The sequence below is a fragment of the Suillus paluster genome (genome assembly GCF_016628075.1).
Source record: "Suillus paluster strain FC165 chromosome Unknown EDB91scaffold_145, whole genome shotgun sequence".
Taxonomy (NCBI): domain Eukaryota; kingdom Fungi; phylum Basidiomycota; class Agaricomycetes; order Boletales; family Suillaceae; genus Suillus; species Suillus paluster.
Window position 1 is genome coordinate 54,062 of NW_024537705.1, and position 25,933 is coordinate 79,994.

The following is a 25,933-nucleotide window of genomic DNA, read 5'->3' on the forward strand; positions in this document are numbered from 1 at the left end:
ATTTGTGCTGAAATAGCCTTGAGCAGATACCAACACCTCGACAGCTCTCGGAGCACCTGATGCTGTGGTACTCATGCATGATATTACTGTTACTGTAGTCTAGACCTCATGCATGTTCTACTGCTATCCTAGTCCACAATCCATGCATGATGTACATATAGTCATGCATGATGACCATGCCTTGCATGGCATGCTAAGCATCCTCATGCACCACCGCATTTTTTTGACTGTGGGAACTTTGTCACTACATCCAAAACATATCCATTTCTGGTCATCTCCTGGATCTCAACATTTCCCACACTCCTCCCAAGCATATTCCTGCCCACCACCATACCATATCCACCTATCCACTGTAGATAAGTATTAGTATAGGCTATGTACATATAATAGGTCAGAATATAACGCATTTTTGTCTGTTTTTGTACCAATACAAGCTCCAGAGACCTGTACATATCATACAGGAAAAACATATCAAAAACACATCCGCATTTTTGTCCCTTCAATTATATAATGTATTAGCACACTAATTATGTGCTTTTTAGTATATATGAGTCTATTCTACCGCTTGTTTGACCCTCTAAAGGTCCCTACACCACTAGATGTAGCATGCACACAAAAAATATCAAATAGCTTCGCATTTTTTCAGTTTAAGCTATATTGTTGAGACTTACAAGCCGAGAACATGCGTGCTTACAAATCATAAGTAGTGGACTTGTTTTTTGAGTTTCAGAGAAAAAACATAATATATAAAGTATCTAGGAGATTTCCGCATAATTATCATCTTGCGCTCCTATTCTCGTCGTCTGCTTCTATCAGAACACGCATCACAACTCTCCAGTCATAACCTTAATCTTAATAGGTTATGAGCCCTGACGTGCGCAAATAAGATTATAAAACATATATCAGACGAGATCTAACCAAAAACAAACCTCCAAAATGACGGACCAATCTGCCGGTTCCTCATTGTCGTCGTTGTATTGGATCAAGCATTTGAACGACTCCAATTGGCTGGGCTGGAAGCACCGAGTCAAAGCCATTTTGTTTGAGAAAGGAATTGAGGGGTACGTTGAAGGAACTATCCCCAAGCCTACATGAGGCCCAGACCCTGTGTCGGCACAGAGGGAAGCTGACATAGCAAAGTGGGAGATGCAAGACCGTAAGGCCCAGACTGTGATTGAGCTGTCAATAAGTGATAGCCAAATGATTCACTTAGCTGGAGCCACAACGGCAAAAGACATGTGGGATCAACTGAAGACTGTGAAAGAATCACGAGGCAAACAGGCGATCACCACATGGCGGCGGAAGTTCTATAGAACTGTCACTGACGAAGGCGATGATGTCCCCATGCATGTCAAAAATATGAGGGAGATACAAGAAACCTTACATATGATGGGAAGTTTGGTGATGGAAGAAGACTTCTGCACTGTACTTATTTCATCATTACCGGAATCTTGGGACACCTTTACCACAACGTACCAGATTAGGATGGGTGAAACAAAGACCATCACATCACATGAGTTAATTTCCCTTATCTTGGAGGAGAACTCGCGTAGAATTGAAAAGAATGGTAAAGGAAAAGGAAAGGAGAATGCCCTCACTGTCAAAGGAAGGAACCTGGGAAAGAGGAAGCGAGAAGATGTGAAGAAATGTCGGATCTGTAAAAAGTCTGGCCACACCGAAGATGAGTGTTGGTTCAAGGATAAGCAATGCTCTAACTGTGGAAAAGCGGGACACACCAAAGAGAATTGCTGGAGCAAGGGTGGAGGAAAGGCGTGGCAAGGCCCATCTAAATTCCCTCCCAAGAAGCGCGGAAAAAATGACAATGCTCACGTCGCAGAAGACGTAGATGACATTGCAAATAACGTGCAATATGAGGAGGAAGATGTTGCCTTTATGGGTGAAGAGATGCAGGTCGATCCAATCGAGGTCGAGAACCAGACAACAGTCGAGGTCAACGATCAGATTGAAGACGAAGACCAAATTAATGTATCTAATAATAGTGATGAATTCGAGAAGCTGAGCTATTACGATTGGCTTGCAGACTCAGGAACAACATCACACATTACTAAGATTTGATCCGCATTGACGGATTATGTTCCATTAAAAAGTCATAAAGTCAGCGGGATAGCTAATGAATCCCTTAAAGCTGAAGGATGAGGGACAGTCGAACTAGTAAGTACAATAAATAAGCAGCAGGTAATCTGCAAGCTTAAGAATGTCCTATATGTACTGCGTGCCTCAAATAACCTTGTGTCTATTACTCGCTTAGACAGAGAGGGAGGACATGCTATGATGGGCAATGGTGTAGCAACCTTAAAAGTGCGTGGAGGACGCACAATTGCCAAAGGGAAGCTTCATAATGGGCTATATTTATTAGAAACTCGGGCAAAGTTACAACCAGTAACTAAAGTACATACTGCTCGAGAAGATAAACCTGTAGATTGGCTTACCTGGCATAAATGATATGGGCATGTAGCCTTTAGCGGTCTTAAAAGACTGCACAGAGAAAGATTAGTAGAAGGTATGAATATTAATGAAAACTCATCTATGCCACAGTGCGAAGCCTGTATTCAGGCAAAGCAGACATGTGATTCATTTCCGTGTGATGCTGATAATTGTTCCGGATCACTCGGAGAACTCACGCACAGTGATGTGTGGGGTCCAGCCAGAGTACAGTTGATTGGTGGATCTAAATATTATATCTCATTTATCGATGACTGCTCCCGAAGAAGCAGTGTCGAGTTCATGAAACATAAAAATGAGGCTTCCACCAAAGTCAAACAATATGCGACGTACCTGAAGAAGCGCTGGCAAAATGAACCTAAAAAGTTCCGAGTAGATAATGGAACGGAATACGTGAATAATGACCTAAAAACCTGGTGTAAGAACGAAGGGATTGAGCTAGAGACAACTGCACCATACTCACCTGAGCAAAATGGAGTGTCTGAAAGACTCAACCGAACATTAACAGAGTTAGCAAGGGCAATGCTGATCGAAAAAGACTTACCGGAGTCTTTATGGGCAGAAGCGGTATCACATGCCGCTTATATCTGAAATCATGCACCCACGCGAGCGTTACAAGGCGCAATGCCAGAGGAACTGTGGAATGGTAAAAAACCTAATGTAACTCACCTACAAGAGTTTGGTGCACCGGTATATGTGCTCCAAGAGGGCACAAATCAATCTAAGATGAGTCCAAAGTCAGTAAAGCAAATCTTTGTAGGATTTGTGGACGGACCACGAGCAATAAAATATTATAATACCCGTACGCACCAAATTCGAGTGTCAAGGAACTATAAGTTCCTGACAAATATCGTGCCAAACACATCTGATGCACAGCGCGAGGGGGAGTTAGATAGGATGGACGCGCAGGCACCAGAACAAACTGACGCAGTACCACCTAAAAATAAAAAAGAAGACCATTCAGAACAGAATCAGCGTGATGATCTGATGGGAGAAAACGAGAACTCATCCTTAAAAAGGAAATGTGTTCCTGAAGACGACGGAGAACTGCCTAGAAGATCAAAAAGACAAACAGTAAGACATGACTACCAGCAACTAAATGACCCAGAGCCAGAATGGGCTTACCTCAAGTGTGAAAGACATGAACTTGAGGATGAACTCTATCAAGAGGATATAGCTCTCGCAGCCTTTGTTGAAAATGGCAGCTTCGAACCACACGAGCCTAGATCATTAAAGGAAGCACAATCATCAGATGACTGGCCAAAGTGGGAAGAAGCAGTGCGAGCAGAACTTACCCAATTAGAGCAAATGGGCACCTGGGAACTGGTAGATCCTCCGAAAGATCGCACCCTAGTCGGGAACAAATGGGTCCTCGTAAAGAAAACTAATAAAGAAGGGGAAGTGGTTAAATATAAGGCACAGTTAGTAGCCAAGGGGTACTCACAAATACCGGGCATGGACTATACAGATACCTTTGCCCCGGTAGTACACCTAGAGACGATACGTTCAGTAATGTCCACAGCTGCATCCCTTGATTGGGAGGTGCAACAGATGGATGTAAAAGGGGTGTACCTTAATGGCATATTAAAAGAAGAAGTATATATGGAGCAACCCGAAGGCTATAATGATGGGACCGGCTGAGTATGCAGACTGTGAAAAACCCTCTATGGGCTAAAACAGTCAGGCCGAGAATGGAACCTAGAGCTGAATAGCTGCCTGACGAGTATTGGATTCAAACAACTGAAATCTGATCCATGCACATACATCAGAAAGACCGTGGATGGAACGGAAATAATTACCGTATGGGTCGATGACCTATTATTATTTGCGGATCACTCGAGCCTGATGGATCAATTAAAGGCACAACTTAAAAATATCCTAGATATTACTGACCTAGGAGAACCAAGGAAAATTGTTGGGATAGAGATCACATGAGATAGGCCTAAAAGGTCAATCCGACTCACGCAAACCAAATACATTGAATCTATCCTAGCAAAACAAGGTCTTCAGTCATGTAATTCAGTAGGCATGCCACTAGATCCGAAGATCATACTCGAGAAAGAAGCGACTGACCAAGAAGGCAACCAAAGTAATGGATATGCATCATTGATCGGATTGTTGATGTATTTGGCGGTAGCCACGCGTCCAGACATAGCATATGCTATACAAAGACTTAGTTCATTCACTGCAAACCCTGGATTAGCACATTGGGTAGCAGCAAAACAAGTTTTAAGGTACTTAGCTGGAACACGAGAGCTCGGAATCAAATATCAAGGTACCAGAGAGCTTGACAAAAGTCAAATTCGATTTGTCAGATGGTTGGACGCTGACTATGCGAATGACCCGAGGGATCGGATATCCATATCTGGATATGTTTTCAAACTTGGAGGCGGAGCGATCACCTGGAGCTCTAAAAAACAAAATGCAGTCTCTCTGTCGTCAATGGAAGCAGAATATGCTGCGATGGCTCACGCTGCATGTGAAGCCGTATGGCTCTGAAATTTATTCGAGGAACTGAACTTACCTCAGAATGATCCAACCGTTCTCCACGGAGATAATATGTCCGCATTAGCAATTGCGTGAGACCCACAATACCATGCGAGGTCCAAACATTTTGATGTAAAGGACCATTACATCAGGCAAAAAATCCAAGATCGGGTGATTCACGATCAATACTGTCGCACTGATGAAATGATCGCAGATGTATTAACGAAGCCACTAAACAAGCCGAAACATTGGAAGTTTACCAATGATCTAGGCATGGTCTCGGCTTGAGGGGGAGTGTTGAGACTTACAAGCCGAGAACGTGCGTGCTTACAAATCATAAGTAGCGGACTTGTTTTTTGAGTTTCGGAGAAAAAAACATAATATATAAAGTATCTAGGAGATTTCCGCGTAATTATCATCTTGCGCTCCTATTCTCGTCGTCTGCTTCTATCAGAACACGCATTACAACTCTCCAGTCATAACCTTAATCTTAATATATATAGACTTGAAAATATGACCCCCAGCAACCTTTCAATAGCATATACAAGATATGATGATAATAGGATCACAGGTCCAGTCCCTGGTGTGCTGTATTGCTATCCTCCCCTGATGGTTCATCTCCTGAGAAAATTTTCCCTGGGGCTCCGGCCTTCCAGGAATGTAGTGACTATATTTCTAGGTGTATATAGAACATATATGTATCATAAAAATATGCCAACAGTAGCAGAATCCTCTTTTGTATACCAATACTTCCTCCTGCTTGCATGGGTGTATATTTTTGCAATTTTGATGGTTATACTCATTTATAGTGCTTCCGCAGCTCTGGCTTGTGGCCTGCTTTAGCCGAGAGCAGAGCTATAATTAGGCTAGCTGTGTACCAAATTAAGCTTACGTAATACATGGCTCGGTCTGGTCATTTGAGCTGTTTCATAGGTCTTCAAGCCAGCTCCAGCCACATTTAAAATTAGAATAGATATATGATATATTTGTATTGATTTATAAATAGTAAATACATTAAGTGATAATAATAGCAAAGGCCCAAGGCCCAAGGCCTGGGTTCCAAATTAGGCAGCGCTAATGTCTGTCTACAACACACTAGAATCTAAACTCGTATGATAGTATCCGATATTGACAATCATCCTTCAATATGGGCCCCCAAAACGATGTAAGTCAATGTTTTGATCCGATGTTTGGAAAACTTACCTGATTTAGTTGTACTGTAGCTTGGATCACGCTTGCAGGATCCAGGCGGAGCAAGCAGAGATAAGGAATGCAGCTTTGCAAAGCCGAAGATCATCGCAAACGGGGGTGAGAAGAAACATTGAGGGAGTCGAGGGAGCAGTGGGTGAAGGGCGGGTGAAGAAATGGGTGAAAGGGGTGTTGAGGAAGCTTTGTTTGAGCCAAGGGTAGTGTGATGTCAAGAGCAGACGTACCAAGTAGAGATCCTTCCTTGTTGTTTCGCCTTCGTCTCCAGGCTGAATACATATTGCCGTCTTGCTTCATCACTGTGTGAAACAACATTTCAATAAGCCTCAATCAAAATGATAAATGTGTCACTTACCGAGCGCTGGTCAGCTGAGTACTATCAGATCTGTTCATCCATGATGCGTGTCGTATTGCCCTGGTGAAACGTTCCTTGAGATTGTTGAGATCGGCGAAAGCGATAGACGGGAGCTCAATTAAAACCCGCTTAGTGGCTTTGATATAAGTTGGCTTGTCAATAGGGTCGATGAACAGGCTAGTCAAGATCTTGTGCACAACCGCCTCACCGTTCACTTGGTTGCCCAACATGTCAGTGAGAACATGGTCCCCGGGAGACGAGAACAATGCCTGGATGATTTGACGGGATGCTTTGAACTCGATCTTCTGGTTGACAATCCTGACAATGGTTAAAGATGCCAATTTGTGTGTGCACAAATGCGACAGGTGGGGCATGAAACGAGCCACGGCAACCGGACTCGGTGTGGGGATACCCACCATGTTGCCCAGCCAGTCTGAGGCCAAGTCAACAATCTCGCCATCCAAAAAGTCACCAGCAACTTGATCAGTTTCCTCCACGGTCATCATACCAGAATCTAACCTCTTCTGGAGTTCGCGCAATTTTGAGGCATCCCAGCACCTGTTGTTAGGTCTCTCAGAGACGAGTGGAATCGTTGTGTAGTACATTGTCGGGGGGTGGAACTCTGTGAACACCAGTCAGAAAGTGAGCCTAAGACAAGACCATGATATGAATGAGAGCCTCACAATAGTCATAGGGGGCACTCTCTGGTACAGGCAAGATGATGCCCGAAACAGAACCTTCAAAATCCCCAACAACTTAGCTTCACCTGAGGAGAAGGGCGATCCTCGAGCTCAACATATATCAAGGATCTTACCCAGTAGTGGACTGAAGAATATCTGGATTGCCTAGATGAGGAGACTGTCAGATAACAACTGAAATTCAATATCCAAACACAATGCAAGAAGAATCATAAGGTGCGTGATGGTAAACAAAAAGTGAGAAACAAAAATAAAAGATCAAGGAGATGTCAGGTATCATAGACGACAACCTCGTTGTCGATGTCATTGCACTCATGCTCTGCAATGGCTTTGAGGACAGCGTCATATGCACTGGCTGTCATCTGTAGGTCCACTTGAGACAGGTCCCAAAAGCTCGTTGGAACTATTGTCAGATACCATCGCAGTTTCCATGGCCCATTGCGATGCTGCCCAACCTTTGGTGAAGTTGAGTCGCTCCTTTTTTAAGGAGAACTTCACCATCTGTAGGCACCTCCATGAGGATCGGGCTGATGCAGTTACGCCTCTTTGTGTATGTTTTGCTGCTCGACAAGAACACTCGCTCACAGGGAACAGCAGATGCCTGGATTGGGAGGTAGTCCATAGCAATGGCGTAAACCGTTGGGAACATCCCCTCAGACATCTGGTCAAAACCTCGTGGTCAACAACAAAATATGTCACTTGATGGAGACGACTCTCACCTGCCAGAAGGAGAGTATATTTGTTCCCTTGGGGCTGATATTAGCTGTGCTATAAGCCCCAAACTCCTGATCGACTGTCTGGACGATATCGTCGCAAACCGGCAGTGCATCCCCCTCATGAAGTCTGTAGATACGGGAGCCTAGCGTGCATGATTGTAGTCTTGAGGGTCGTTTGGTTGGAGCCGGTATATTGGAGGTCCGCTGTGCTCTCTTGACATGCATCTACAGGACATATGAGCGCATGCTGTTGCTAGCTAGATAGACGCACTAGTTTGAGAATGAATTCCTTTGCTGACTTTATCCGGTTCTCATCCCAATGATCCGTAGCCCATGATATTCGGCATGTGGGGTCAACAACTATAAACTGATCATAAGACATCAAATTTTATAAAAAATGCAAGGGACTTACACATCGCAACGGCATATGCATTTGCGCAGGACATCCTGTCGTCATACTTCTCCACCCAAGTCAAACCAATGTTGATGAGCGGTGCACAGTGCGGGATGCTATTGGCCACCTGCTTCCAATCCTCAAGTAACCTTTCAAACGCTGGAACCGCACGACCCAACATGGGAGTGCTCTCACTCGACATGGATTGCTGAGCTCTGTGGGGGGGCTGAAATTACAAGGTTAAATGTGACATAGGTTATGAAGATGTCGATACTGACCTCCAGAATTACTTTGAAGTCCTGTAGGAAATGCCATTCTATCGTACTCAACTTTTTGTCGTATATAGAGCATTGATTGGGAGACTTGAAGAACATATCAACTGCCTGGGCAATGGTTAGCCCACCACAAATGTTCAGTGAGATGAGACCTCACCTGACGTAGATTGCATAGACGATTGAGCATAACATTTACCGAATCCCAGTGGGTTGGCTCATCGAGCAGGAGTTCGACTTAAGGGAGCCTTATAGGCTCGCCTGTGTCTCCTCGGAACCAATTGTTTTCATTACCTATCATGATGGTATCCCTAAAATTTGCACATCGTTGGATTGATGCACGGATGGAGCGCACAAGATGTCTGGCCCATTCGAGAGCTTTACCGGTGATGGCACCAACATACTCATTCTTGTCGATGATTTGACCACAAACATTCCAGGTCTTCTCCACGGATGAGAAATCTGCTGTCGCGTAGTTGTCAACAATATGTTTCACACATATGTTGATCACATGCGGAAAACAAGGGATTCTGTTTTTGATTGCATTATATTTGATCTTGCATTCTTTGAGTAAGTTTGAGAGCTCCTTCATGCATGTTTGATTGTTTGATGCGTTGTCCAATGTGAAGTGTCCAGGCTAAATGAAGTCAGAGCACATCATACGGTACAACTGAACACTCACATCCTTTGCAACATCAGCACGATCAAGGAGATGCAGTATTACCGAACTGAGAGATTTGCCGCTATGGCTTCCTGGAATATGGTAAAATGCAATCAAGGCTGCCTTCAAGATGAGCACTGATGTCTGCTCTTCCTTGGCAATCCAGTGAGCGGTGAGTGCCATGAAGGGGCGGAGCTTCTGATCAGACCAGAGGTCAGATGTAAAGGATATTTTTCCTTGCGCCCTCTGTAAGAATACATAAGACATATGGTGGGATTCTCAATAACTAGACACTCACGGCAAGATCACCTTTCAACACCTGGAAATACTCCTGCCACGCAACGATTATGAGCTCATGAAGTTTTGTGTGGTGGGGAATGTCTGAATCGGTCAAATCCTTCTGCAAAAAATGTATCAGGCATCGAAACTCCACACATTCAATAATGTTTATTGCCTGCAGAAAATGAATTAGCAAGGGCACGTAGAAAGTAAATATCAACTTGCCTGATCATCTGCAACTATGAATTTCACCAACTGATGGTGCATCTCATCGATGCTGAAATCTGGGATATAATCGTCTGGAGATAAGGTGGTTCCAGGCAGAAAATTGCCATGTCCCTGATTAGGGATGGTACTGAGCGACTCAATGTGATATGCAGGGTCCCGGAGCCTTTCACGGATAGCTGCCAAAGTCCACCCTTCAGCAAGTCGCTCATTGAGTGGCTGTACATAGATAGGCCAGCATAGGTGCTCCGCCTCTTGCAGGAAAATGTCAGTGTGGTGATAGAAAGCATGAGTATGACAGGTAGAAGTGCTGGTTGAGTGCTTATACGACATAACCTGGTGTGAACTGTCCACCTTCTGCAAATCCCTGGACAAGGCCATAAGAAAGAACGAAATAATTGCAGACGCAAAACTCACTCGCAAATTTGGCAAATCTTGTGTTTAGTAGCTGAATCTTCCCTAAAGAAGTGATTGATATCAGCAGTGCTTTTAGGCTGCGTTCCTCGGACACCTGTAGCCAAGGGATCGACTTGGGTGGAGTAGATGGTACTTGTAACTGTCTGCAGAGGGCTGGGAACTGGAGGAGCCCTAACACTGGGTGCAGGCAAGTTATCTTCTTCGTCCCTGGAGACATTGCCGATGTCAATGTATTCTCCGTCATCTGGCGTGCGACTAGTGCCAGTACGAACTGGGCTATTATTGCGGAACCTCAGAGGCAGTTGCCATTGCCTTTGGGGGTGTTGAAGCATAGTTGCATTCAATGCAACAGCGGCAGCAATGGGCGCAACAGTGGCAGCAATGGGCGCAACAGTGGCAGCAATGGGCGCAATAGCGGCAGCAATGGGGGTAATGATGGGGGTAGCATCAATTGGAGCAGCGGCAGTAGGAGTTACAGCAGCATGAGTAGGCACAGTGGTAACTTGAGACTTCTGCCCTTGTTGACGAGGAGGCATGTTTGAGTGACAGTAAAGATTCAAAGACACAGTCTTTATGTATCTTCGTCAAGGGAAACAGCGGGGAAACACCAGTGCTGAGTCAACTAATGACAAGTCCAACATGTACGCACAAGCGAAGGTCTGAACAACATTATTAATTGTGATATGACACCAGGAGGACAACTGAATGTATGCCCAGGGTACGTACCATAAGATCTTGTTCATTTGAGTGGTCCTAGGCAGCACAATATATGTGTGGGGTTTCCCCGATGCCCACTACTTACCCAATGAGAGGGATACTGATACCATAAGATGTGCGTTCTGATGTACCCTAGATTTCGCAATCAGTTGGTTATATTGAGCACAGTAAAGTGGTCCTAGGCAGCACAATATATGTGTGGGGTTTCCCCGATGCCCACTACTTACCCAATGAGAGGGATACCAATACCACAAGATGTGCATTCTGATGTACCCTAGATCTCACAATCAGTTGGTTATATCGAGCACAGTAAAGCTTACCTACATCCTCAGAGTCAACTGGCTGTCCAGAAGCCAGATTGTGATATAGCAAGGACATCCAGTGAAAGGGACATCTCATGTTTGCAGAGGGTTTGCCATGGTTGTCAGGGTGGGTGGTTTGATGGTCACTGAACACATGTTTCAAATATCAACCAATGGGTCAAGCGAGTTAATGCTTACCTTTATTCCAGGAGTCAATGACTGATTGATTGAGCATTTAATTGTGATACAGTGCAAGGGGATTGGGGTGTTTGTGGAAAATCCCCCATGTGTTGTTGGTCATGACAGTGATATGATTCAATAAGGCGAAACTGGTAGATGTTGGGAATCAGGCTTCAGGAGTAAGGTACAGGTATCCAGGACAAGTTTGTTTCTGTAGCAGGCCAACCGATTTGCAGAAAAACAGCACTTGCAACTTGCAAGGAGGATGGGCAAGGAGATGGTAGGGTGAGAAAAAGATAAGAAGCTGCATGACTCAGCATGGAGTCAGCCCTCAGGAGTTGGGAGTCGGGATTCAGGAATCAGGCCTAGGGTTCAAACGTTCAAGATGCAAATTTGTCAACATGTATTTGACCGCATTGAACGGTTTGAAACCTATGAGAAACACATTGTAGACTTGTACAGTGTACAGTTATGTAAAGATAGAAAGACATATTCAACAGCGTGATCTAGCAACTAATGGCTTTTTCCGCAGTGCGGTTGGGTGCATGGGAGAGGTATTACGTTGGTGTAAACTTTGAAATCACATTAGCTTCAGATTGTGAATGGGAAAATGAGACAGAATACTCACACACAAGTAGATCTGCGAAGTGGTGTTGCATTCGGCAGACATGGGGCTGCCTCGGCCATCCAGTGTTCATTGGAGATTGGAGGGTGATGTGTGATGTGATTATCGGGCAGCTGAAATCCAGCGAGCCTGTAGATGACGCAGTCAAGGTGGCTTGAAGACCACAAAGCAATGAACGAAGATGCCCATAGTCAGGGTCTTCCGAGAACGCAAGAGAGCGCGTGTAGATGAGAACACTTGCAAATTTGATGGGAATTCCATCGCATAAGACTTCAATGGTGGTGTTGACCTTGCGCTCGAGTATGGAAGAGCTGGAGAGTTTCTTGTGATCACTATTTAACCATGGATGGGAGCTGCATAACAGATAGATCAACATGTATGTAAGCGATTCAAGGTCGTCACAATGACCTGGGTCAACTCCTAAGTGGTTGTTGATTGAAGCGAAGGCAGGAGTGCCAGTGAGACATTGATTTTGATGAAAGGGAATATGGACTCTGGTTGCAGTGTCCCAGTATTCCTTCATGATACCGAAATCGATTATAAATGCAGTGTGCTTCAAATGGCCAAGGCCCACCAAGATATTCTGCAGTTTGATATCACAGTGAACATAATTGTTCGAGTGGATGTACTCAAGACGTGAGAGCTGGAAAATGGGTTAGCCTATCTGCAACAACCCAGCATGAACCGACTGACCAGTTGGATTCCTAGATTGACAACAGTATGAAGGCTAAATTTTCGATCATGTGCAAGGAAAAGATCATGCAGTGATGGCCCAAGGAGGCCGAGAACCAAAGCATGATATGTTGATTCTCGACCGAACCAGAGAGCACGGGGTATCCCAACTCCACCTTCAAGTCGTTTCAGAATGGCGTATTCGTGCTGTACAGAAGATGGCTGGGCTGTGATGGATTCGAGTTTGATGGCAACTGCATCATGTTGATGTTCCAAGTGTGGTACACAACAGCTAAGTAGGGTCCATAGTATGTTAATTTTTTATAATCATAGTCAGCTTGTGAATAACACACCGTATGAACCAGATCCCAAAACATCTCTGAGTCTGAATCTACCGTCAACTCGTATTGGGACCTTATGGTTCATGGTGGGTATACTATGAGATAACTTGAGCCTTGAGGCCTCAAGGAGCAACAGTCAAACTAACCGGGAATGAGACTTCAACAGGGATGTGATTTCGTATTTATAAATCAGCTTGAGCTGCTGTTGTTTATTTTTGGCTCACAGTTGGTTTGTGGGACTCCAAACGGCTAACAAACCAGACCAAACTATATATAAGTAGCCTGGCTCACTAGGATAGCCAAAATACTTGCAAACTGATGAAGACCAAGCCGGAGCGGGCCATAGCCGAGCTGTGGTTGCACTACTCATTTACCACCATGAAATTATCTAGCAGGCTCATATATAATACATAGGGTGTGTTCAAGGCCAACCATGGCCAGGATCAGTAAGAAATAGGGCGGATCATTGATATCATGGATATACTAGATATATTGAGTGATAAGGAATTTTGCATGTCATCAGGGAGATCTAGGGAGATTGGACTGTTGTGGTCCATTCTAAATGCACCAGGAAGTATATTTCTAGTGCTACAGGATGATCCACCTAGAATTGAGAGCAGGGCAAGCATATAGATAAGAATTGGACTGTGGGAAACCTCAGGAGTCAAAACATCGAAAACCAACTCACTTCATACACATACAGCTATGGCCTCCAAACAACCTACATTCATACAACAACCCTTCCACTCCACCTCTACCCATGGAATAGAGTGTAGGAAGGTTCTTTGGGCACCCTACTATGTAATTTACTGACTTTTAAGAAAATATTTACCCTGTATATACATCAATTATGACATTTGTAGTTTTTTTCTCCTAAGAAACATCATATTTCACTTCCCTATTCATCAATTGTGGATGAGCGGTCTTGTGCTCCTGGAATATTGTATATACTATTGAAAGGTTGCTGGGGGTCATATTTTCAAGTCTATATAGTTTAAACTGAAAAAATGCGAAGCTATTTGATATTTTTTGTGTGCATGCTACATCTAGTGGTGTAGGGACCTTTAGAGGGTCAAACAAGCAGTATAATAGACTCATATATACTAAAAAGCATATAATTAGTGTGCTAATACATTATATAATTGAAGGGACAAAAATGCGGATGTGTTTTTGATATGTTTTTCCTGTATGATATGTACAGGTCTCTGGAGCTTGTATTGGTACAAAAACAGACAAAAATGTGTTATATTCTGACCTATTATATGTACATAGCCTATACTAATACTTATCTACAGTGGATAGGTGGATATGGTATGGTGGTGGGCAGGAATATGCTTGGGAGGAGTGTGGGAAATGTTGAGATCCAGGAGATGACCAGAAATGGATATGTTTTGGGTGTAGTGACAAAGTTCCCACAGTCAAAAAAATGCGGTGGTGCATATATATGGCATCTAACCCTGTCAGATTAGGTTTAGGAAGTGCTGAGAAGCTACTTCAGATTTGCACTTCATGCCATGCATGGTAGCATGCATGTTCTATCTGTGATCATACTGAGGCTCACTACAGTAAAAACATGCATGGCTACATTACTACAACCCTAGTTATATCATACATGAATAGGACAGTATAGCCTGCTTGGAGAGCTACATTGTCAATATCCACCGGCGGTGCGGCGAATACCTCTACCAAAAAGGTGATTGGGAGTTGGGATGTAATGATTGTAAAAGCTGGATGGAGCTAATATGTGTACTTACTACCGATATTGGCTCCAGGCACTCAGTACTTTTCTCTTTCTCCTTTCTCCTTAGTTCATATTCCTTTCTTTTCCGAAATCTCCCATACATATTTCAACCTGGCACCCTACATACTGGAGAAGTAGTTAATCCTTTCCTATCCCCACAAAACAACATGTTTAGTTTGGCCTGTTCTACCTGTTCACCCTTGGCAGCACTTTGACGATGTTCTCACTGTATGTGAGACCCTATTTTTATGTTGCAAATAAAAGGTCTGAGAGACATACTCCGTCAGGATGTCTCTCTCTAGTTTTGTAGGGCCATCTGAGTCTCCCTCCAGAGTTTATATGTGGATCCTCTTGCAGAGGGTGAGTCCATCCTCCTCATCTCCAGATCCTCCGCACTTGATGTCTTGTTGCTGTGATATCTGCGAGGGTTACCTCTCCAGATCCTCTCCACCTGATGTCCACATCTCCGTATGTTGGCGCAATGTCCTCAATGACAGATCATATGTCAGTCTCCCTATATGATAGAGCATATAATTTTTCTGTAGCACAATTCAATTGTTTGTTTGTTTTTTCTTCTTTTTTCGTGTGACCAATGAGGCATGAATCAGACAAAAGGCCATGCATTAACTAGTATGGTAAATACAATGATGATAAAAAAAAAGGACAAAAAAAGGACATCAACAGCAAGGTGAGTCAGGTGGGAAGCTCAATATCAAGATAGTATATAACAACACAGTATATAATATGTGAGTGTCCAATGAATATGATCAAACAGAGGATATCAAAGCTCTGTCTGGTCATCAGAATAATCAGGACCATACACACCATACCCGTGGTTATACCCCCCCCCCATAATATTAGGTGAGGGAGGGGTGCCAATAATCTTCATGGTACTCTCGAGGGTCATGGTTGTGGGAGTGACCATCATGATATCCACCGCTGCAATGGTGGTTTTCATCATACTGTTGAGGGGGCTGAGAGCCACGAGGAGGTTGAGACCCACAAGAAGGCTGAGGAGGCTGAGAGCCACGAGGAGGCTGCAGCCCATGAGGAGGTGGGGGGACATGAGGGGGTGGAGGGCCATGCTGCATACATTGATCATAATAATAACCGCGCTGGTAATTAGTTGGCAGATAGCGAGGGAACCCATGGGCAGGACCCTACAGATGATTCTCCCCATACGGAGGATCATTCCATATTGACTGATAACGTGGTTCCATATGTGATCCCTGATGTGGGCCATACATGCGGCCATCAGCCTGAACAATATCAGGTCTCAGGTTGGCATCACGGTGTGGGTACAACAAGTGCAGCAGCGAGAAATCGATCAACTACACAGTTGGGTCTTTGCTGCCTGCTGCCTCGCTTGGAAACAAGCACGTTCGACCCTTAAGGGGATTGCTACTGGGGAATACTAGTCTCTGTCTAAAACGACCCTACAGGATGAAAGATCTGCAAAAGCGGATGAAGCGGATAGGATGTGAAATGTACAGATTCGTTGGATGGAGCGGATGATACTTGCAGATCGAACGGGATGCGAATCAAAGTCGAAGGAAGTTCATTAAAGGTTGGATGGATAGTGGGTATAAGTCAAAGTGATCTTCTGGTAAGGTGCAGGAAAAGTGGGAGGAAGTTACATGAAGTAAGTATTTTTCGAAAACTTCTGTGCTTACAGGGTACAGTATTTTCAAGGAACACTTGGTATAGGTAGCGAGTCTAGACTGTGCCATAAGCTATCCGGAAAATAGTGGAGTGTGAGAGGATATGTCTGTGTTCAGTCAGTAACAAGGAAATGCATGTGAGTACATACCAATGAGGTAGAATGAATGTGGACAGGATGGATGCGCGAGCTATAGGGGGAGATCCGAAGGTATCTGCTTGTCATCCACAAAGTGGATAGGTATCGGATGGAATGGATAGGTGTCAGATGGACGTCGGATGGACACCTGATGCATTGGAAAAGTGGTGGATATGAGCCTAGCGTAGGGATACTCCCTACAACAGGAGGGCTCGGTCGCCAAATCTCCTTGCTGAACTAGCACATGATCAGTTTCTCCATGCCGCTTGTCATTGGGTGAGGCTGAAGCGGGACCAACACTGTCACTTGGAGCAGGAGCAGCATTGTCACTTGGAGCGGGAGTGACACTTTCTGGAGCGGTGGCGGCAGGAACAATGTGGTCCACAAGCATGTGGGAAGGCTGGCGACGTGTTGGTGAAGGTGACACTGGTGGCTCAGACCATGGAGGAAGCCTGTCGTTAAGCTCAGCATGGTATGCAGTAGCATTGGCAGTCAGCTCGGTGTGGTCTGAAACAGTGCTTGCATTGGTAGAGTTGGTCTCCTCACTAGTGACAGGGGACTTGACTGCAGGCTTGACTGGACGGGGCTTTGGGCACTCTAGTAAATATTTGGTCAATCTATCAGTGAGAGGATAATGAATCAGTGTAATACCTTTGAGTTCGGGTGGGCCATCACGAAGGCGTTTGGCAGTGTTGTCAGCCATTTCATTGTCAGAGGACTCAACAATCTCAGGCTTTGCTACCTTTTCATTTTGTCCCTTGGCCCTCATGGGTGCCTTGCCTTTATTTACCTTAGGCACAGGTGCCTCAGGAGATGAAGCCCTCTTCTTGGCTGCTCGCGAGCTAGCCTCTGACTTTGCCTTCCACTTTTTAGACACAGCCTTGTCCTCATAGTTGGAGTCAGCCTCCTTAGTGGTGCCATTATCTGCACCAGATTGAGCATTGCTAGATACCAGTGAGATACATTGTCTGCACCAGATTGAGCATTGCTAGATACCAGTGAGATAACTTCCTTCGGCTTCATGACCTTCATCTGTTGCTTCGGGAGCACCACAACCTTGAATTCACGAGAGGGGGGAGGTCTACCAATGGGTTTGATGGGGGGACCAGATGGATCATCAGAGTTGGAGTCGCCAGAGTTATCAGAAAGGGATATTGGGGAAGTACAGAAGGCTGGTGCCTTCTGAGAGGTCTTTCCTTTCCTTTTGGTGACAGCCTTACTAGGCTTCTCACAAGCAAGTCCATTGCGATCAGACTTTCCATTCGCAAAAAGACAATGTCCTGCTGTATGGATGGAATCTGCTGGGGGACATGCACCCTCCACTACTGGGCACTCAGAAGTGAGAATCTTACCTGTAGCAAAACATGCCTAGATGTCAGAATGCAGTAATAAAATAAGTTGAAGATGTACCTTGCTTGTCCTCCGAAACCTTTTTCAATTGCATGGTGCCCGCCTTCAGTGCCATGATGACCTCACCAACCTCCTTCAGGGTGAGATTCGCGATCCCTTTGCTCTTTGAAGCATGGTGTTCCCCGGGGAGTATGACATCCTCAGGGTATCCCTTGATCATCATCCCCTGACATGTGAGCTCTGCTGGGAGTGTATTCCAAGGGAACTTCTTTGATGACAGGAATTTGCCGCCCAGGTTTGGTGTTGTTCCTCATTAATGCAAGTAAGAGCAGGAGGATATACTAACACATACTGAGTTGGCGATAGATTTCTGCCTTGATCCACCTGGTCCCATCCTTGGATATATTGATGTTGTCGGATAGAGTGATTGAAGCCTCACGCTTGTTGGGCATGTCTAGCTGGCTAACATTGTTATCTCCTGGGAAGGTTTCCTCAACGATGGCGAGTGACATTGAATTACTAGGTATGGAGAGTTCAGTCACTACCAAGTTCTCTGAAGGATGGCGACTTACTATACTTGGGCCTTGAGATGCCTAATGATCGTATCATTGTCAGTCTTACAATGCAAGAGCCAAAACTGTGGGAGTGTGAGCATATGATGTTGAGGTCAAATCCAAACCAAAAAAAAAGTGAACTTACACCAGCAGCCCCTGCAGTTGTATGAGCCAGGCTGAGACCACCATCTTGATTAATGACTTTGCCACATGCCACCAAAGCTGCTTCAAATCTGAACTGTGCAGCTCCTCCATCCATCTACATGTATTCAATAATATGATACTACCAGTTGAGATTGTGCATACCACGGCAATGATTTTCTTACAAAACTTGTCAAACTCCTGCGTGCGCATGGAAACGGTCTGAGGGACACCACTGAGAAGTACAGATTGGCCATGGTGCTCTAGGATGGTCTGCCAGGAGTCTGGATACGCTACTTTAAATAGCTTGTAGCAGTTACAGCATACAGTAGTGCCTGACCAAAAATTGTTAGAAAAAATGACATAGTGAGAGTGAGAAATGCTCACTTGGTGTTCCTGGTATGTTAGGAGCCTTGCCACTGAGTTGGTCAAGCTCCTGACTGAGGTTATCCTTGAAGTAGCTGCTATATGCATTCCAATGGTTGACACGATTGATGCTGCGAGTGTGGTTCTTGTTCCACCATGAGATGACTTGATGAGTGGGGATGGAAGCTTCTCGACTGAGCTCATGCATGAGGTGTTCCATATCTACAAAACCCTTGCGGAGGATGGCATTTGTCACATCACTCCTCCATCCTTTCACAGCAGGGATGGTACCTTCACTGCCATCCATCAAAATGCCATCATCACTGTGATCCATCAGAATGTCATCATCACTGTCATTCATCAGAACATCATCAAGATCACAGCCTACCAACACTGGATCGATCTGAAAAGTGGGGGTCGGAGGTGTGACACGTGTCTCAGGGATGGCAGGTATCACAGAGGGACCAGTGGTGATGGGTAGTGCAGAAGGACCAGGAATGCCATTGATGAAGTCGTGAAAACCGGTGGTTGTGGGTAGTGTAGAGGGACCGGGAATGTCATCAGCAATGTTATGAGAACTGGTAAAGTCGCCACTAAAGTCGTATGTCCCATAGTCAACACGAGCAGGCTTATTAAATAGATTTGGCACATATTGCAGTAACATATCTCCGTATTATACGAGTGAATGGACGTGTATAATATCCCGTATGATATGGGCCAGTGGACCATGGACCGAAGGTAGATATATCCTCGACTATGACGGATGGGCCGGGAGTGTTATTATTCCTGATGGAGACGGGTGGGCCCATGTAGGGAATATGTAGAGTAGATGAGTGGGCCGATGGACATGAATATTCAATAGATGGATGGGCCGAGGTAGTTGGATATTATGTAGATGGGTTTACAAAGGTAGATGTGTATCAAATAGCCGGGTATGTCAAGGGTGCTTGTTATCACATAGACGGGTGGGCCCAGATATATATCATGTTAGACGGGTGGGCCGACGAATTAAGATTATTTTGTAGACGGGTGGGCCGACATATTGGTATTATTTTGTAGACAGGTGGGCCGAGGGAGTGGTGAAATATTTATTATATATACGGGTGGGCCAAGGGAGCGGTAAAATATTTATTATATATATGGGTGGGCCAAAGGTAGTCGTATATTGCATAGATGGGTAGGCTGACGTGGGGGTATATAATATAGATGGGTGGGCCCAGGAGAATGATAATTGTAGACATGATGGAGCTCAGGTAGTTGTATATCATCCAAATCAAAGGAGGTAATAATTCAAAGTCATCTAATGATGTCGTATGGCACAGAGTTTTGCAAAGGGGTGAAGTGGAAACTCGTGTTCCAGGCCCTGTTCATCAAAGCTTTTAGATAGAAGAGGAAGGTCTTGCAGTATGGCACGGAGCTTTGCAAAGGGGTGAAGTGGAAACTCGAGTGAAGTGTACCGAGTTCCAAGACCTGGGTCTCAATAAACGAATATGTGATATCCATCACACTTCCGATCATCTGGTATTTCATTGAGCAATGGATGATAATAGATCTTTGAAAGCCAACATCATCCAAGCCTACCAAATGCCAAATGCCAAGTTCCAACTACTGAAAATCGAGTGGTGTACCCGAAATCCGAGCTCCGACTATCGAATCCCGATTATCGAGTATTGAGTCCCGACTATCGAGTCCTGAACATCGAGACTCGAAACAAAACAAAACTCAAAACTCAAAACTTGGAACTCATATATTTTTGCGAGTTTCGGGTCCCGAACATCGAGTCCCAACTATGGAGTCCCAACTATGGAGTCCCAAAACACGATTCCCGAACATCAAGTCCCAACCATCGAGACCCGAAACCCGAAGCCTGAGATTCGAGACTTGAGTTCCGACCATGGACTCCTGGGTATCGAAAATCGAGTGAAGTGTACCAAGATCCGAGGCCCAGGTCTCGACAAATGAATATCAGATATCCAACAGACTTCCAATCATCTGGTATTGCATTGAGCAATTGATAATAGATAATAGAACTTTGAAAGCTAAGATCATCCAAGGCTCTCTTATCTGATCCTCTCTATCTCTACCCCTTTAACACCAAAGTGCGGACATCCAGGATTCAGCTTCTGATCTCACAAGATCAATTCAATCATGGATGTTTCTTCCACTTCCGATGATGAAATAACCCTCTTGCGCACTTGGGCCCTGACTGTCACTCATGTGGCATGTGAATATACCGAACAGAAATTCAATGCAGAGAAGACAGGAGGAGACCCAGTTATACCTTCTCCGAACCTAGACACTGATCTGGTGATGGCTTGTGATTGATTGGTTGATCGGCTCATAAAGGCATATAAAAATCCCAGTGAGTCTTCCTGCAGATTCGGAAAATTCGTTTGATCAGTCAAATTGCTTCATCACAGTTCAGATGCCGATCGGTATTGCAAGATATAGCAAATTGATCTCCCCAAAGGACACAGGGCATAATGAAGAGAGAGAGGCAAGGTTGCTCGAGAGGTGTCCTCCTGGCCATGAGGGCACAAAGTTGATCGACATACCTGCGACAATTCTTGATGCATCCGGTGCCATCATCGCATGGTACCTCCTGGATGCCCTGACCGATGCCACCCAGGTGTGTTATATATATTGTTACTGGATGGATATTGAACATCAAATGGTTCCTACAGAAGGAAATTTGGGCGGCCTCAGATTTGCTCGCTCTGATACTCGAAAAAAGCGTAAAGCTCGATGGGAATTGGCATACTAATCAAAAGTGGTTCACACCAAGGTCCCAAAATGATGTCCTAACTCCCGGATGCATTAATTTATCTCCGGCGTGGTTTCAGCAGGGGCATGAGGTAGGATCTGATGAGATGGCAATCTAGGTAGTTAAGCTCACGAATCCCCCAGAATCAGGTAGACCCGGCGGTTTCTGCATCATTGAATGGAGCATCCTTGGAGGATATCCTGAAGGCCATTGTGAGGCCAGCAGCCATTGCAACAGCGGCACTCAGGGTTATGCATCCTGAGCAGTACTGGGCAGGGTTGTGAGCCTTTGCGAGCCTTGAAGAAAAAGCACGAAGCAAGCAACTGCCGAAGATGTCAGAGACTCTCCAGTACTGGGCAACTGTGTTTAACAGCCTCTCCGTGATTTGCAATCGGGAAACCCCGAATCATCGAGACCATTCATCAATTCCCAAATGCTTCGATATTCTCACTAGCGTGGGGAGTTATTCTAATGCTCGGATGAGTATGCCAAGCCTTCAGCTGGAGTTCAGGTACGATCCGGGGTGTATGATTGCTTTTTCAGGAAGGATTGTCAGACACGGGGTTCATGCAGTGGAGGGGGATCGGATTGCCTGGGCATGGTATATGAGGGATGCTGTTCATATTTATGCCGGGATTCCGTCGTGTGGATGGGCAAGGTTGGATTGGAAGAAGTAGAAAAGGTAGTTACACGTGTTAGTACCCACCTTCAAATACATGATATTAGATATCAGGCACTCCATACTCGTAATTTGGGTTTTGGGTCTCGATAGTCGGGACTCGATATTGCAGGATACTTGAAAGTGTTATTGTACACATTTCACCGACTACTGAGTACCGGGTTTCGGGTTGCGGTACTCGGCCCGACCAATGAGTCCCGACGATCAAGTCCCAAATATCGAGACCCGAAGCCTGAAGCCTGACGATCAAGTCCCGAATATCGAGACCCGAAGCCTGAAGCCTGACGATCGAGTCCCGAATATCGAGACCCGAGACCCGAAGCCCAACCATCAAGTCCCGAATAACAAAACCTGAACATCGAGTCCCGAAGCCCGAATCCCAACCATCAAGTCCTGAATATTGAGACCCGAAACCCGAAGGACGACATTCGAGACTCAAACAACTCAATACTCCAAATTCAAAACAATGACACTCATGCATTTTAACGAGTTTCGAGTTTCAATTTTGGAGTCAAGAAAATACACATTTAATGAAATACAATTTTGGGAGTTGTCTTCTTGAATCACCGAGTACCGCAACCCGAAACCCAGTACTAGGTAGTCGGTACTCGGTGATTCAAGAAGACAACTCCCAAAATTGTATTTCATTAAGTACCGACACCCGAGATTCGGTACTCGGTACTTGGTACTCGGGTGTCGGGTGTTGGGTGTCGGTACTCAGATTTATGCGAGTTTTGAGTTTCTTGATTCGAGTTTTGAGTTCGAATCGAGTACCAACACCTGACACCCGAGTACCGATGATACACACGAATCACCAAGTACCAAGTACCGAATCTTGGGTGTCGGGTGTCGGTACTCGACTCAAAACTCGAAACTCGAACACACGAATCACCGAGTACCAAGTACCGAGTACCGAATCTCGGGTGTCGGTACTCGGTACTCGGGTGTTGGGTGTTGGGTGTTGGGTGTCGGGTGTCGGTACTTGATTTGAAACTCGAAACTCGAATCTTGAAACTCGAATCTTGAAACTCGAATCTTGAAACTCGAAACTCGCATAAATCTGAGTTTCGAATCCCGAGACTTGAATCACCGAGTACCGAGTACCGAGTACTGAATCTCGGGTGTCAGGTGTTGGGTGTCGGTACTTGACTCGAATCTCGAAACTTGAACCCGAAACTCGCATAAATTTTGAGTACCGACACCCAACACCCAACACCCGAGTACCGAGTACCGGTCGGGACTCGATGTTCGGGACTCGATGTTTGGCACTCGATACTCAATGGTCGGGACTCCATACACGGGGCGTCGTGTTTCGGGCTTCAGGACTCGATAGTCGGGACTCGGGTTTCAAGACTCGGTAGTCAGCACTCGATACTCGATAGTGGGGACTCAAAACTCAAAACTCGTAAAATGTTTGCATCAAGTTTTGAGCATTGAGTATTGAGATTTGTGTAGAGTCTCGAGTCTCGAGTCTCAAATCTGAATCTTGGCCTTCGGGCTTCGGGTCTCGATATTCCGGTCTTGATATTCGGGACTCGATGTCGGGACTTGACATTCGGGACTCAAGATATCTGGCTCTCGATACTCAAACATTGGGTATGCGGGACTCGGCATATAGCAATAGGTCATATATTTGGAAGTCAGTGTTTAATTTTCAGTACTTATTACATCATGTACAGAATTTAGACTTCAACATTCTGAACTGAAGGACTAGAACTACTCCGGTCCCCTTGGCTTCAATTTGGTTAGGACAGCTGTGTACATCTGAATCTCGGCCATCTTTTCACGGATGCCATCTTGTTGATCCTCAATCACTGTCAGGAGGCATTCCTCTCATCCACCTCAGTGCCTTCAGTGATGCAACCGAGCTTTCAGCCACCTGCTCGGGAACAACAAGATGTTCGTCCTCAACGCCAGACTAGAAAGGATCAGTAACCATTCAAGGAAATTCGGTAAAAGTCTTACTATCCAATGCTGGTAGTGACAGATACAATTGGCGAATACCTGATCCCATGCCCATAATTCCTTTGGGATTGCAGTTGGTCCGGTCCACCATTGAGTTCCATAGGTTGATACAATCTGGGAGGGATCCCCCAGATCTGCAACATCATGGAACTCGCACAGGTGGGATGAAAAGATGTTGTCTGGGAACCATGTTCCAGGTGAGCTCGGGAATCAACCGAAGAATATGAGTGACCGGGCTTGAAACAACCAAAATGATGTTCCTTGCAGCTGAGTACTGCAGGAGGGGAGTCACAAAAGTCTGTTGTAAATGTCAGCATTGACCACCACAGTCATCAGTCTCTTACAGCTATCTCCCATTGCAGCCCGGCTTTAAAGTGCATGATCCGAGCAGCAGAAGGCTCCTCGGTGTGGGTAGCCTCCATCTGATATTGAGAGATGGATGCTCGGATGCGAGATGCAGCCATCGACATTGTAGCTGCAAGATCTGCCAGAGTGAGTGTGAGGGGTCGGAACCCATCGCTGGAATTCTGAGAATCAGAAGGGGATGTAGGAGGAGTATGCGATACAGACATGGTTAATGCAGTATTATGAACCTGGAAATGACAATCACAATGGCAGTTGGTTTGGAGGTGAAGATATGAGCCACAGGTTGATGGATAAAAATTTTCAAAACTCCGACATTTTTGGATCCGGGCAAACTCCGTCATCGGTCGACCTGGCCAATTCCCGGGACTAAAATGTTTGGGTCAATGTAGCTGTTTCCTATCTTGGCAAAAAAAATTCATTCATCTCGAGCCTCTATAAACCCGCTCTTCTGGTCTTGAAATGCTGCCTGGGCATCCTGTGCCAGCAATGAATACATTTGGGATTGCCTTCCCGAGTAGCATGCATGACCCGGAAGGTTTTTCACCAATGATTCACGCATCCTGTCACCCCATTGGGTTGCTTTCCACAAGAAAAAGTTACATGTCCAATCTCCAATTGGACCACATCATTTCTTCCTTCCATCGATCCGTAGGGCCTTTGCCTGAAGCCAATGCACTCGGTAAACTTCAGATGGGTCCGTCAGCTGAGCACAGGATATGTCAAGCATGCCCAAACTCACATTCCTCATTCCACGAGTGATCAGGACCCCAGGTCGACTTCGATGACCAGAACCAAGCGAGGGACTTGTTTCGCTGACCTCGGGCATTTGGATCGCCGATGGCAGTGCTGATTTGAGCTGCTCCCAAAGCAGGGGTTGTATTTCTGAAGCTGGTCTTCCCCGGCTCAAGTTGCATCATTTGCTTCCTCATCTCATATATACTGGCATGGAGGGACACTGCCTGCTGCAGACGTCACCTGGGACCAAGCTCGAGTTTCAGGGCCTGGGATTTGGCTTGCCTAACTGTTGTTCGAACAGAATGCCTTGTTGCACAAGTGAATTCGGAAGGTTGTGAAGGGAGTCATTGGCCTGCCCTTCACAAGAGACATCTCCAGCGTAATGAGATCCTCTGCCATGCAGCGTCTGCATCGATCTACTCCGAGGTTTGATGGCAATGGGATGACAGTGAGCTCGGGGGAGT

General features: G+C 45.3%; 6 protein-coding genes across 6 annotated transcripts; 1 reads left to right on the forward strand and 5 right to left on the reverse strand.

Annotated features, from left to right (window-relative positions):
• Positions 1-6,179: 6,179 nt before the first annotated feature.
• Positions 6,180-7,116, reverse strand: EDB91DRAFT_1255570 (uncharacterized protein; the record flags this gene model as incomplete). The annotated part of the gene is made up of 3 exons (XM_041324005.1): positions 6,180-6,339; positions 6,384-6,455; positions 6,512-7,116. 3 exons carry the CDS (start codon positions 7,114-7,116, stop codon positions 6,180-6,182), a joined length of 837 nt encoding a protein of 278 aa, XP_041170139.1.
• A 3,796-nt stretch (positions 7,117-10,912) lies between these two features.
• EDB91DRAFT_1331274 (kinase-like domain-containing protein) lies at positions 10,913-13,095 on the reverse strand (the record flags this gene model as incomplete). Its single annotated transcript, XM_041325383.1, has 4 exons — positions 10,913-11,022; positions 12,175-12,640; positions 12,691-12,961; positions 13,019-13,095. The coding sequence occupies 4 exons, from the start codon at positions 13,093-13,095 to the stop codon at positions 10,913-10,915; spliced, it is 924 nt and encodes a 307-aa protein (XP_041170140.1).
• Positions 13,096-15,179: 2,084 nt separating this feature from the next.
• EDB91DRAFT_1087745 (uncharacterized protein) lies at positions 15,180-15,817 on the reverse strand (the record flags this gene model as incomplete). Its single annotated transcript, XM_041316280.1, has 2 exons — positions 15,180-15,265; positions 15,577-15,817. The coding sequence occupies 2 exons, from the start codon at positions 15,815-15,817 to the stop codon at positions 15,180-15,182; spliced, it is 327 nt and encodes a 108-aa protein (XP_041170141.1).
• A 784-nt stretch (positions 15,818-16,601) lies between these two features.
• Positions 16,602-19,769, reverse strand: EDB91DRAFT_1087746 (uncharacterized protein; the record flags this gene model as incomplete). Its single annotated transcript, XM_041316281.1, has 10 exons — positions 16,602-17,146; positions 17,201-17,473; positions 17,524-17,901; positions 17,960-18,208; positions 18,252-18,418; positions 18,472-18,536; positions 18,599-18,712; positions 18,760-18,929; positions 18,982-19,588; positions 19,623-19,769. 10 exons carry the CDS (start codon positions 19,767-19,769, stop codon positions 16,602-16,604), a joined length of 2,715 nt encoding a protein of 904 aa, XP_041170142.1.
• Positions 19,770-21,108: 1,339 nt separating this feature from the next.
• EDB91DRAFT_1255574 (uncharacterized protein) lies at positions 21,109-22,008 on the forward strand (the record flags this gene model as incomplete). Its single annotated transcript, XM_041324006.1, has 5 exons — positions 21,109-21,267; positions 21,307-21,322; positions 21,381-21,589; positions 21,645-21,815; positions 21,868-22,008. The coding sequence occupies 5 exons, from the start codon at positions 21,109-21,111 to the stop codon at positions 22,006-22,008; spliced, it is 696 nt and encodes a 231-aa protein (XP_041170143.1).
• A 2,202-nt stretch (positions 22,009-24,210) lies between these two features.
• On the reverse strand, positions 24,211-25,560 carry EDB91DRAFT_1087748 (uncharacterized protein; the record flags this gene model as incomplete). Its single annotated transcript, XM_041316282.1, has 5 exons — positions 24,211-24,321; positions 24,408-24,482; positions 24,526-24,666; positions 24,713-24,961; positions 25,474-25,560. The coding sequence occupies 5 exons, from the start codon at positions 25,558-25,560 to the stop codon at positions 24,211-24,213; spliced, it is 663 nt and encodes a 220-aa protein (XP_041170144.1).
• Between the last annotated feature and the right edge of the window lie 373 nt (positions 25,561-25,933).